We start from the raw sequence: 13571 nt of genomic DNA on the forward strand, positions 1-13571 counted from the left end.
AAATGTATTTAGATGTGCAGAAGTCAAAAGAGTGTCACTTTTCCAGGATCCACCATCATTTCGAGTTCCCCCCCTGCCAGAGTATCTCCAGGAGGTCGGCCGAGAGTTGATCATCCCCTGTGAAGCCAGTGGAGATCCTGCTCCAAATGTAACCTGGAGCAAGGTACAAAAACAAATTCTGCTTTTTCTGGTGCCTCGGCCAAGTCTGATGAATCCCTTACATGAACTTCCCGATGCTCTTCTCGACAGATTGGCCCTAGTCCTCGCTCACCGTACACGGTGCTATCTAATGGATCCCTCTTGCTGCAGCCCCTGAGCAAAGACCACCATGGCGGCTGGGAGTGTTTGGCCACCAATCGTGTGGCGACTGTCAGTGCAGGCACTGTAGTCTTTGCACTCGGTGAGTGCATCGGCATTATCTGTAATGGACATGTAATCGGCAAATAGATATAATGATATATGACGTGTGCATTGTTAACGGTACAGATTTAAAACTGTCTGTTGCTCAGGCACCAGTCCTCATGCTGTATCCTCGGTGACCGTTACCACAGAGATGAACCAGGCCAACGTGTCCTGGGTCCCAGGTTTTGATGGTGGATTTACCCAGAAATTTACTGTGTGGTCAGTATTATAAGACATACCCAGAATAAAAGATTTTCTACTATCAACATCTGAAACTACTTACATACTTTGATTTTACCCTTTAAAGGGTCAAGCAAACATCCCGGGGAAAGCATGAATGGGCATCTTTGCCTGTGCCGACATCCAAAAACTACCTGCTAGTGACTGGGTTACTCGCAGGCACTGGCTATCAGTTCAGCGTCCTACCTCAGAATAAACTCGGCTCAGGACCTTTTAGTGAAATTGTATCGATACGGACTAAAGGTTTGTTCCTTGGTTTGCCTTCCTTCCAGCCTCCTAGCATCATTTTGCTTTTAGAAAGAGATCTATGAACACTTACTGTCCTTTTAGCTGTGCCAACAGAGCTACCTAAAACTGCCACGGGTCTCCCAGCCCTTGAACCTCCCACGTTGCTGTCAGCTAACCGGACCGGGCGAGGCGTTCTCCTGCAGTGGCAGCCTCCCGAGGCTCCCCTCTACCCACTGACTGGTTTTGTCCTCCAGGCCCGCAGAGATCAGGGCCAGTGGATCATCATTGGCAGCAACATCCATGTCAATAGGAGCGAAGTACTTGTGCAAGGACTTCTAAGGGTAATTGTTTTTTACTAGTAATAAAACAAACTGGGAGAATATTTGTTTAATAGTCCAATACACAATCTGTCTCTTACTAAGGACTCCATGTATGATTTGAGGCTGATGTCACGCAGCAACAAAGTCCTGAGTGAACCGAGTGTGTCTGTTAGTGTTTCCACAACTGGTACGTTTTTGTTCTTAATTATTCTTGAAAGTGACATAAATATTACTGGATATTTACTACATTTATTTATTAAACACAGAAGTTAAATTATTGACTTTGGTTTGTTTACAGGAATGGAAATTTACCCACTTCGTCCTAGTTTCTTAGAAGTCATCCCTGAACCACTGATGGCTGGTGTGATAGGGGGAGCGTGCTTTCTGCTTCTTGCAATCATCCTCTCGTTGGTGACAGCATGCTACATGAGCAACAGGAGACGGCAGAGACGCAGAAAGAGGAGACAAGGTAAAACATAAACGTGTTAAAGAGAAAGATCTTTCACAACACAGCTAAGACGCAGCCAAAAGATGCTGAAGAGTGATGACTGACTTGCTTTGAGCAACAAACTCAGGCATCATTGCATCACACAATGTCTACTACAAGGTAGACATAACCGTAGCAAAATCTGGTGCTCAGGTGTGAGTTCACAAAGTGAAGATTAGATTTATTTGGTAATTTATCAAATCAGCTGATAAATACGATAAGCTGATCTTCCAATTGGTAATACTGGCTTTTTGATGTGCTTATTTGTGCCGAGGTTGTGACTCAGAACACTATTTCGTCTGAAAATTGTGCCCTATTTGCTCGAAAACCTAATCAAAAGGCGTATTTCAACCTAATCACAATGAAATGCGTAACTAAAATATTTTTCTCCTGCTTTTTTCATTTAGATCTGCCAGCTGCCTTTCAGAAGAGCCCATCTCAAGGGTAAGTATCTGGATAAGGCTAATGCACATTCCCTTCAATTTTCACTTTCTAACATGTTATAGTCTCCATCCCTAATGTTTGAAGCTATTCTTCTTTGTTTTCTTTAGCACGCGATCACCTTCACGCAGCCCAGACAGTGTCCTCAAGTTTAAACTATGTCCACCTCTTCCCTTCTTTCCCAACTCCTCGTCATCACAATCTGATCGCTCGTCGTTTGACAAAGGCAGCCGTGGGGAATACCACGATCAGCGGAAACAGCTTTTGTCCAACTCATCTCCTCCGCCTCATTACACCCTCTTCGAGAGTCATCTGGGTTCTCAAGCGCCTTCGCCAACTGCTCTGGAGTCCATTTCCCGAGGTCCAGACGGACGCTTCATTGTTCAGCCACTGCCAGAAGGTTCAAGTTCTTCCACTAAAAATATAAAGAAGGATGTCCTGCAAGTTAATGGAAGCGTTCACGGGTCAGGGAGCAACAGGACGTCAATCAGGGACTCTCCAAAATCAAGCATTTTGAGCTCAGAGAAGGATGAGAGGAAGGATTCTCCGCTTACGGTGGATGTCCCAGAGTTAAGCAGACCTCCTGCATCGCCTGGCAGGGTACGAGCCATGGCAAGAAACTTCTCCCGACATGGCTGCTTTTACTCTGATGACGAACAAGGCTCAGAGACTCTTTTGGAAAGAGCCAGTTTTTACTCTGATAGCAGTGAAAGAAAGCCCAGCGATTCCCTACGTAGGTATCGTATGCGGGGCAACACTGACGACCTGTTCTCCAGTTTGGGAAGGAGAACAAGGCTGGTGGATAGAGACAGACTCCATCATGGAGGCTACCGACCAATGGAAAGCCACCTGACTGAAAACAGCACCCTGGTCTCCCAGCTAGAGAGTGAGCTGGAGAGGGACAGTGTTAACAAGTGTGTCCAATTGGCAAAGGAGAGGGAAGAGATTGAGAGGGAGCTGAAGAATTTCGCAATGGATCAAAGACATCGCAGTCGAGTGAGGGACGCACCCTCTCCTTGTAGTACAACAAAACATCCTCAAAGGGATGAGACCGAATCAGTGAAAGAACCTGTGTGGAAACCTCAAGAAGTTACAATCAGACAGAAGTACAGACCCACTGGTGTGACAAGTCGGGTTTCTGACTATAGGAGAGCGTGCTACTTTGGCAACACTAGCAGTCCGCTGGACAGGCTCCCTACATCTCGCATACAATGGGACATTAGTCCTGTCACATCTGTCTCTAGCCTCATCCCTGTTCAGACTCCTCGTGAGACTACGTCGCTTTTCTCATCTAGAGAAGCCACGGAGGTGTCTCTTGCTTTAGATTCATCAAGCTCGCTGGTCACCCAGAATACGTCATTACCCATGCTCTCCCGTGATGTCACACTAGATACAGCTAAGTCATCAAATGTTCAGAAAAACAAAGAGGCGTGTACCAAGTCTGGCACCGAGCAGAACATAGAAGAGGAGACACAGGAGTTAGGTATTGTTTCTAAATCAAGGAGTCCATTAGATTCTCAACTACGGGATTTGCCCAACACAGTGAGACCTGAAAGTTCAGATTCTGTACAGTATAACCAGACTGAGAGAACTGCAGATATAGGTCACAAAACTACAAGGGAACCCATTCCTTGTAGTTCTTCAACCTTGCTGTACGATCATCATAAAGTAGGAGCTAAGTCCAAAGACAGAGAGACTCAGGACCACGATGACCAGCACGTTTCAGGGTTTTACTCTGACTTAGAGAAGGAAAGTGTCCGAACACGCTCCAGGAGAAGTGACAAGTGTCTCTTCCCTGACAGTCCTAGTCCCATACCAACCTTAACTCTTGTTGAAGAGGTCGAGAGTGACCAATCTCAGTTTTTAGTCCCCAGAATGTCCGACTCCCTTAAGGCCAAGCCTGCAGCACCATCCCCTAAGATGTCCCCACACCAGACAAGTGCAATCCTTGAATACCTGAGTCTTCCAGGTTTCATTGAAATGAGCGTGGATGAGCCTGTGGAAGAGGGTCAGGTGACCGATGCCACCACAAAACAAACACCCAAGGAAGAATCTGTTGTGGCAAAACCTGATGTAGTTCCTAGAAACTGGGAGGTTCATGTTCAGGAAAACCCACAAACTCTGTCAAGTCGGAAACAAGGTGATCCTCTGGGTTCTGCAGACTCTAGCTTTGATGCTTATAAAACACAAGAAAATAGACGTTCTCCTCAAGTGACAGCCAGAGTGAGATTTCCTGATGACCCAAGGCCGTCCTCATCGGGTCCAGAGAAAACAAGCAAGGAGCTCTATGATGAGAAAACAAGAATTCGAGCAGGAAATATTTACACCGGTAGACCTGAATCCAGATTTGGGTCCAGGTCGGCTAATACGTTGTTCAGTGCCGCTAAAGGCATGGCAGACATTGTGTCAAAGCATTCTCAGAGTTGTGCAGACAGTGACGAGTTTTTGTCAGAGCAGCCCCAAAGACAAGCTTCTCAGGGAAGCAGGACTAATAAAATAGTGTCTCGAATAAATCAAGCCCCTGTGCCATTTCTGAAGAAATCCTTAAGCCTTGGTCCCTGTAGGACTCTCTCTGGTGTGGCTCAGCCTCGTCCTTACCTTAAGAAATCCATTAGCTTAGGCTCACAGAGGTGGGAGCACTTTGAAAGCCCAAGACCATATGTTTCTGAGAAATGTTACTGGGACGAGTTCCCAAACCCAGATGTGAGGGTGAAGTCCTACAGTCTGGGCCGCACGCCGCCTTCCCTTCCTAGACCAGGGCCCTGCTGGAAAGAATATATCCCATTCCGGCGTCCCAGCATGGGGAGCTTAGAGAGGCCCCACCACATACAAAGGTCTTTAGCTAGTCCTTCCTACCTCACTCCTTTGTACCCTCCCAGACAAACCTCAATGTCCCCAATGCTTGAGCCCTCAGATCCACGACGCCAAGCTGCCATTTTCCCTGAGTCCTCCAGATGGTCCCCCTCTTTTCAAGACACGCTGAGGTCTGTCCAGCATCAGTTTATCCCTATGCCGACCTCTAACTCTCTACCATACTACCAGCACTGGCCGGATCCCAGAGGGGAAGGCTTGAGACACTCGGACTCCAGAAGAGGCCCTCCAAGGTCCTACTTGCCCCGGGGCATCAGCTGGCCTTCGCCTTATTATTCCGCCTTCCCGCCCAGGGAAGGAGATGGCTACAGACATCCAGACAGGATGATGGGGAGGAGCGGAGATGCTGAGTTCAGGGACGGTGGCAGGGCCAGTTATGCCAGTCAGAGCAGCGGTAGAGGCAGCGCAGGTCTCTTTAGACAGTCCCTGTCTGTCACTCCCACCCTGCTCAGCTCCCCAGAAACCACAGAGGAACATGAACGCCACAGAGCTGAGATGGAGCTGGCCGAGAGGAGAGTGAAAAGGTGAAAGACCGCCACCATCTGGAATGACTGACGATGTGGACCATCCTCTCTTCAGATGGATTCATTTACTGTTGCCAAAATGACACTTATCGTGAGACGTTTGTGTTTCTCTGTGTCTTTTTTGATCACTTTTTGTGTATCTCATTAGAAGGAACACGTCAGTAGATGAAAGTTATGAGTGGGACTCCGCTGATGCCTGTTTGGACTCCGAGGTCCTGGAGGCCACCAGGTCTGGCCAGTGTCGAGCTGGTTTTCAGAGAGGCAGGAGGGAGACCAGATCTGACCAGACTGGTGGCCTCCGGGATCAGCGACAGACAGGTGATCATTTCATTCATGCTTGAGTTTTGTTTATTGCTGCATGTGTGATTATTAGTGAGCTTACTGTGACAGTGCTGCATGTGTTCACCTTATTGTCACAGTGCTATGACTTTTTGTTAGTTCACCCCATGACATTTCCATCCATGCCTCTCCTGTCCCTGATGACCCCCCCCCCTCCTCCTCCCAGGCCCGCCTCCCCCTGTCATCCCTCCTCGCTCGCTCAGTGAGGCACGCTTCAACGCCCTCCGTCTGGAGTACCAAGAGTACAGGCGGGCTCAGGGATCCGCCTGTACCCAGGAACCCTGCTTCCACCCCAGCCATGATTCGGACTCTGACTCCAGCTCAGCGCTGCTCTAGCAGCTGAACTCGGTCCGTTACTCTGCCTGATCCTCAAACCTTTTTTTTCCCCTCATTTTTCCTCCTGTCGCGGCTCATCTGCTTAATTTCTTTTGCTGCCTGCATGTGGTAGTTATAGTGTAAAAGTATTCATTCCCCATGAATATTTTCATGTTTTGTCACATTACAAAGACCTGAAGGAGTTTTAATTTTATTTGATTGACCAACACAATGTTAGATCTAGACCAACACTTCAACGTAGATGAAATGCTACGTTGAAGTTGTTGGTTGCAATGTGTGAAAATAAAGAAAAAAAATTTAATTTTAAGCATAATTTTCTGATGTTCTCTCTGTTTCTTTCTCTTCTTCAGACGCATCAAAGACAAAAACCAACTAGCAGTTCTACTGAAAAGACAACAGCAGCGTGGTCCTCAACATCGGAAACATTTCATTCTACTTTAACGATTTTAATCTTGTGTTGCAGCAGCTTCAAGAGACTGTACTGTTCTGTTTCGTAAGACATCCTCAGCTTTTTTCAGGCTCGTTCTTCTGTTCGATTTGGTTTCAGTGTGCTTTTTATAGTGGGAATGTGACAATCGGATAAAGCAAAGAGATGAAATGCTATGAGATAAGGTTCACAGCGCAAGCTGAGAAGGACCTGCTTTGTGAAAGCGACAGTCAGAGACAAAATGATAGATGCATTGAAAGTTTTTAGAATCTAAGTCTCCCTTGTAGTGACAATAAAAGATGCTTCTGACAGGTCTGTAGGTGAGTAGACAACATCTCTCTGTGAGATACCTTCATCTGTATCGGTGCCTGCGAGTAAATGGTGCTAGTTGTGCTCTCCATGTCTATATTGATTAATGACGCGGTACTAACTGTTAGGTAACTATTAAATTTGACCCAAAATTCCCAACATCTATGTACTTAGAAGCTGAGTATATGTCTGCGATTTACCCACTGATTGCCTGGAATCATCCCCACTCTGAGACCTATTAACCTCACAGTATTTTGTTTAAAGTGTATAAATGTTCATATGCATAGTTTATTGTGAATAAGTCCTGCTGTATTGTTATGCATTCATACCCATCACTCCCATCAGTTGAGAAAATCTTACTTGGCTCCACCTGAGGAAGTGCAACTTTACCAGGGAAGATGATATTTGCCTTATTTTTGGTCGGTACAAAAAGGACGGCGTCTGCCGACAGGCTGAGATACAAAAAGAAAAATTAAAAACCATCAAATAGGTTTTGTTCTTCATTGTCTATGTCTGTGTATTTATTGAGATGAGTAACGATATGCAACAAAGTTTACAATTCACATACCTGATGTGAAGGCAACACTGTGAATATTTCATTGACTTCTGATTCTAGCTCTGAATTGCAAGTCTGTTATGAATTGTGTGCCCATTTCCCTGCTGTGTTTGTTTTGTTTTCTATGCTAAAGAAAATCAAGCTGTTTTTGTACGTTACCTGACAAAACAATTTAAAATATGTTGTTGATGTTTTGCGTTGGGGAAGTGTCAGCCTTTTTATTGTTTTTACTTCAGTTTCCCAGATAAAAACCCACATTTGACGCGAGTATGCATTCCTGAGGATGGCTTTGGAGGTCTTGTACAAAGAGGAAAATTTTATATCTTGTTACATGTTTTTGTCATTTTTATATGTTTGTAAATGAATAAATTGTTATATTCTGAATGTAGCAGACTTAAGGGATGTGAATGTGTTTGCTTCCACTCCCGGTCACTTTGCTGCTGTTACTCTCTGGCAGAGAATAAAAGATATTTCGTGGTTTTAATATGAGTTAAAGCTGCCTCGAACGGCCCTCGCAGCTCAGCGCCGCTCCGGCCTCCTGGCGACCGCCAGCCATTGCAGACGCTCTCGCGTAGTTCCCGCACCCGTCCGCCAGGTGATACGCACCGGTGGAGATATAGCTGATAGAATAACCTAGGGGGCGCAGTGGAGTCTCCCGCTTGGTACTGGGGCGTAGCTGAGTGAAGCAGACACCCCACCCACGTCAAAAAAAAAACAGCAAATAGTCTGAGTGGTTAGTGCTCCGTTTGTGCCGTTAAAATCGTTTGTGCAGATTTAGTTTCTGAGATATTAAAAGTTATCACTTTGGCCGATGACGTCACGAGCCCCCCCCCACCTTGCTCCAAAACAAACCAAAGTGTGCTACTTCAGTGCTTGTGCCGTTAAAAGTTTATTGTGCAGCTTTCCCTTATGAGATATTAAAAGTTATAATTTTAGCCGATGACGTCACCATACCCAATGGATATTGGATATTCGCCTAGCTCAAGGTTGATCCGATCTCCAGCTACGTTCCGGCCGAGAAGCGGGGTTCACCCTGGACAGTCTGTCGCAGGGCAACACAGAGACATACAGGACAAACAACCATTCACACACACAGAATTTAGAGAGCCCAGTTAACCTGACAGTCATGTTTTTGGACTGTGGGAGGAAGCCGGAGAACCAGGAGAACATGCAAACTCCATGCATTCCCTGGGCCGGGAATCGAACCCAGGACCTTCTCGCTGTAAGGCAACAGCTCTACCAACTGCTCCACTGTGCAGCCCTATGATAAAGCCCCCAAAAAGCTAATTCATTTGACGGAAGCCTGCTTGGACCTAATTACACGCCCCCATGTGGTCATGGATAAAACAACAGGGCAAATGATCATTTTTCTTACATTGATGCTGTAAACACAAATTTGCATCAAACATAAGTGACAGAACCTCATAAAAACTTTGCTTGATCCTCTGTTATGTTGGCCATTATATTTGCACAGTTGACAAATATGCTTTTCACTTACCCAAAATTGTTGCATCAAAGATCCTTGTTTTTCTGGATTGTGCAATATCCTGTTTCTTTATCAACTGAAGTTTAAGTTTACATTAGCTAGGTTCACTTTTTGAGTGAATTTAATGAAATACGTACACGTCTACGTCTGCTTCTCTGTCACGCACACGTTTAAAACATTTATCCAAAACAGCCTTTAACCATCAATTGCACAACATTTGCATTTCAACTAGAGCAGCTTTATTATTTCAGGTAAGGTTTCATCACAGTACAGAGGTGAATGCCGGGCATTCAGTATTACTCTTTCTTGGAGGAGAGACGCATCACATGTTTGACCATATTGCCAACACCATCGAATATATAGTGATAGTGATAATCCGTGTCCCACATGAAGGACGGAGTGCTGACCACTTTGTTCTTCTCATCCACATAGGCTTCGTGAAAGAAAGAAATGGTTAAGGTCAAAGCAGCGGAGGAGTCACATTAATGATGAAGACGAACAGGCTTTCGCTTGAATTTACGGCGAACTGAAAGGATATGTATGGCTCACGGACGACGTGGCGAGCGCCCATGCCCTTCACAGCCTGCACCATGTTGGTTTGAGGCCAGTTCCCCCAGCGGGTGCTCTCGTCCCGCTCGTAGCCCATGGTCACCTCGATGCTGGGCAACACGCGGCAGGCCAGCACAGGAGCCATGCTGGCCAGGCTGGAACAGAGGCGGACGTCTTTCACCACTTTAATGCACTAACCATCCGCTGTTATCGATTGCATGTTAGTGACATAGAAGAATATTTTTTTTTATAGAAGAAAAACTACAACTGTTTATCAACAGAGACTGTTAGCTTCCATGAAGTGTTGATTTCAACGCAGTTTCAAGCCTCCAGCTGATCCAAAGTAAGAGTTCTGAAGAACCAAAGGGGTGAGATCAAATTTCTCAAATTTTTACCTTTATTGACAACCTGCTAATTGCAGGAGACAATTTAAAATGATCCCTCTTTCAAATAAAGTTCTTAATAATCAAGCTCCATCTTATATCAGATGATGGTGTGTTCTGTTAGGTTCACTGATGACAAGCAGATCCTCTAGTTATCAGGCTCCTCTCCTGTGGAACCAGCATCACCACATACAGGCTCAATATAATGAATTACTGCAAATTAACCATTTTATGAAATTAACTGACCTCTGTCACCACATTCTTTTTATTCTCCAGTAAATGGTTAATTTCCTCACTAGCTCTTATTTCTTCATCGTTTCATTTGTCTGTTTTCCTTGATTATTTTAATGAATGGATTTCTAGTGGTCTTACTGGTCTTGGAAAAAAGCAGTACTCTACAGCCGACTGGCACATGTCAAATGTTTTACGTTCACTTTCCGTAGCTTTTGTTTTTACGGGAAATATGGTGAACTCCATTTAATGGCTCATAAACAATTTTGTTTTTGTTTTTGAAACATGAAACTATGAAACTAGGGTAGAGGTCGGGACTACCCTCAGTCTCTGGTTGTCATGGTGACCTTTTCTTCACCTCTTCTTCAGCATCCAGCTCCGCTCTTCCCAGTAATTCCAGTAATCCCAAATCTCCTTCATCTGGGGATCTTCCCACCTTCAACTAATACCTGATGCCACCTCTCACCTGACCGTAAGAAAAGTCCGCACAGCGCCTTTTCTGTGCGGACTTTTCCGCACAGAAAAGTCCGCACATGTACCACCTGAGCAGGAACCACCGTTCCTGCTCAGGTGGTACATGGTGCTGCACACAAAAGGTTTAGAGCCACCATGTCTGCACTGGTGGAAGTTCACGGATTGGCTGCGAAACCAGAACGGGTCCAGCAGTTTTGTTGCAGTAATTTATTTTATGAACGATGGCCATCTGCACTTTGTACTGCAACAGTGTGACTGAGATTCTCAGTCCACACCAGGGAGGCCGAAGTCCAGTCCTCATGCTCTACTACCTTACAACCTTTAGACGCATCTCTTCACATAAATTGCTTGTTACCGAGCCTCTTTAAAGCTGAGTGACTGCTGATTATAACATTTTGAATGCATCTAGAAGTTCCAGGATAGTGGCTATTGAAGACTGGGTGTGGGCGTTTCTGGTCTGCCAATGAGTAGGTTCTTGGTCATTAAGGACATGAGAGTCCTAAGCATTGGAAGAAGTCCAGTTACCTTGTATTTAATTACTTAGGATTATGCATAATGTGGCATCCTGATCTCCTCATACTCAGCACATGGCAACTTGACTCATGTTAGCAGGTTGTTGTAAAATTAATTAGCAAGTCTGTCAATTTTGAGCATACACTTCTACATAATTGATTAAGATAAGAGTAGACTGTAGGGGACAATGCTTGTTAAGATGTAAAAGTGATCAACAGAATGAACAAAGAACAACATGCATCTGAACATCACCAAGGCTTTTGTCTGCTGAAGGAGAAAGCAATCACCAAGGAAATGCCAAACGTCTATGAGCCGTGGTTGTTCTCGGTTATAACTTTCAGACGGATCAATTTTGCTGAAGACAGGAGCTTCATTGGCTCAAACTCGTTCTGTGTGCTAATTGCGATAGGTAGAGATTAAGGTGGAGGGGTCAGCAAACTATTTAACCTTCTGTTGTCATGGTGACTGTCCTTTTGCTTGCTCCTCCTTAGCATTCTCCTTCACTCTTTCCTGTAATTCCTGTAATCCTCCATCTCTTCATACCTGGAATCCTCCCGTCTTCACCTAACACCCAGTGCCCTTTTACCCGACCTCATCGCAGACGTCTGCCCGTCACCTCATCCCTCCGGCCAGAATCTGTTGTTTTAACCCGATCCCATTAGAGGGGAAGCATTTATGCCAGAGCCTTTGTTGTGTCCTCCCCGCTTTAAAGGATTTGCCTGCTTTCACATCTTCCAGTTTGGGCTTAGGAGCAGTAAGGCTATTTTTACGGCATTTGCCCTCGATGCTCTATCCACTGAGAGTTCAAGCGAAGACTCTCGCTAAACAGATTCCTAAAATCAGCGTACAAGAGAAACTACCTTTAAAGCTGCTAATGAAGTACAATTCCTGTTCCTCTGGGCATTGTTGTTTGTCAAATTCTCTGAGAAATTTAGATCAGATTCCCTTTTGTGTAAACAAAGGGCTGCTGAGAAGCTTTAGGCTTTGTTGTGCTGAAATTAGCCTTGCTAATTGGCTTAATAAACTTTACAGGACGTTTGTGGAAAGAGTCAACATTTTTTCTTTTTTACCTAAAAAGGCGTTCACAGCAAAAGAAGGAGATCATACTGTGCTGAATTAAATGTTCACCACAACGTCCTCACCTAATTTCATCTCCCTTACTAAGCATCTAAGTCACCAGTGACTCCTTGCAATGCCCTAATTCCATTATCAGGCTGTCTAAATCTTTTGTTTATTTAAATTGGTACATTTTAATTAAGACAGGAGGTAGATGTCAGTGGCAGTCTGGAGCTTAGCTTCCTGTTCAGCATACTTTCTAACTCGAAGTCAGTGAGCCTAATTACTGCGGACGGATCACAGCATACGTACCCAATAGGTTTGCGTGAACGGTGGAACTCTTTAAGCACTCTTTCCACGTCATTATTCAGCTTGCAGTCCTTGCCGTCCTTCATAAAAGTGGATCTAAAAATACAATTAAGATTTTTTACACTTCCATTAGTATTTAAGGCTTGAGTGAGCCACACTGTATCTAATTTTACTTTTCTTTGCACAGCCCAGTTTGCAAGTGACCCCCCTCACAGATTCTTGACGATCCCGTGGCCTCCAGGAAAGATGACGGCGTCGAAGTTGTTGACGTCCAGCGTGGACAAGTCCTGTATTTGCTTCTTTCCCTGGTCGTGAATGAAGCGAGCTGACTCGATCATCACGTTCCTGTTTGATGGCCAGATATAATCAAAAATACTACCTTGTGGGAAGAGTCGGGTCAGACGGTTACACGTGCATGCGAAAGGTCGAGTCAGTTCACTGTCTGGTGTGTGTGGCTCCTACCGGTTCTCGCCTGAGGAAGGCTGCTTCTTCATGTGATCCATCACATGCATTTGCTGCTGATTTGGAGCAAACACGCGGAAGCGGGCGCCGTTCCTGCTCAGGTGGTACATGGTGCTGCACACAAAAGGTTTAGAGCCACCATGTCTGCACTGGTGGAAGTTCACGGATTGGTGAGAATGTGCCTGGATACTCACTATACTCCTTCATGGACATCACTTCCATCCCACCATCCACATCCTGAGAAAACCTGGAATATATTGACTCACTGGGTTGGTCCGCTTCTTTTCACTCGTAGCATGTTATTTGCTTGAACTTACCACAGCAACTTTGGTGTTTCCCCAGTAGCCATATTCCCCTTGATGAACGAAGCAGGCAGGCTGATGAGAGACAGCGGTCAGAGTCTGTTTCGACAGCAAGGTCCTGGTTGCCAGCATGATTAAGCTTTAGTCTCAGTGATTCTGCAGGAAAATACCCGATTAACAGATTGCCACGAAGCCTGTAAGGACCTCTGAGAGGGCAGATATTGATCTCACTGAGGAGGTCTGTATTTATACTAGCAGTGTGGGGCCGAGTGACGTGAACACGTAAGCTGAGCTCCATTGTCTTTTCACGTCTTGACTTCTTCCAT

General features: G+C 45.3%; 2 protein-coding genes across 3 annotated transcripts in view; one reads left to right on the top strand and one right to left on the bottom strand.

The window, feature by feature from the left end:
• igsf9b (immunoglobulin superfamily, member 9b) overlaps positions 1-7964 on the top strand; it is a 30488-nt gene extending 22524 nt beyond the window's left edge. Inside the window, exons 11-22 of one of the 2 annotated variants that reach the window (XM_044110963.1) lie at positions 47-163; positions 250-400; positions 510-621; positions 710-885; positions 973-1211; positions 1293-1377; positions 1489-1659; positions 2085-2121; positions 2229-5513; positions 5662-5831; positions 6019-6200; positions 6539-7964. In XM_044110963.1, the coding sequence (XP_043966898.1) occupies positions 47-163; positions 250-400; positions 510-621; positions 710-885; positions 973-1211; positions 1293-1377; positions 1489-1659; positions 2085-2121; positions 2229-5513; positions 5662-5831; positions 6019-6188 (4713 nt within the window). In that variant the 3' untranslated portion in view covers positions 6189-6200; positions 6539-7964. The remainder of the gene's footprint in view (positions 1-46; positions 164-249; positions 401-509; positions 622-709; positions 886-972; positions 1212-1292; positions 1378-1488; positions 1660-2084; positions 2122-2228; positions 5514-5661; positions 5832-6018; positions 6201-6538) is intronic. The other variant, XM_044110964.1, reaches the window with a different exon arrangement.
• A 1242-nt stretch (positions 7965-9206) lies between these two features.
• Positions 9207-13408, bottom strand: gatd3l (glutamine amidotransferase class 1 domain containing 3, like). The gene is made up of 7 exons (XM_044110965.1): positions 13261-13408; positions 13138-13190; positions 12944-13057; positions 12695-12826; positions 12485-12577; positions 9505-9670; positions 9207-9403 (listed from the first exon to the last, which is right to left on the bottom strand). Exons 1-7 carry the CDS (start codon positions 13375-13377, stop codon positions 9263-9265), a joined length of 816 nt encoding a protein of 271 aa, XP_043966900.1. The 5' UTR covers positions 13378-13408; the 3' UTR covers positions 9207-9262.
• Positions 13409-13571: the final 163 nt, after the last annotated feature.

Source organism: Gambusia affinis, linkage group LG03, assembly GCF_019740435.1.
Source record: "Gambusia affinis linkage group LG03, SWU_Gaff_1.0, whole genome shotgun sequence".
NCBI lineage: Eukaryota > Metazoa > Chordata > Actinopteri > Cyprinodontiformes > Poeciliidae > Gambusia > Gambusia affinis.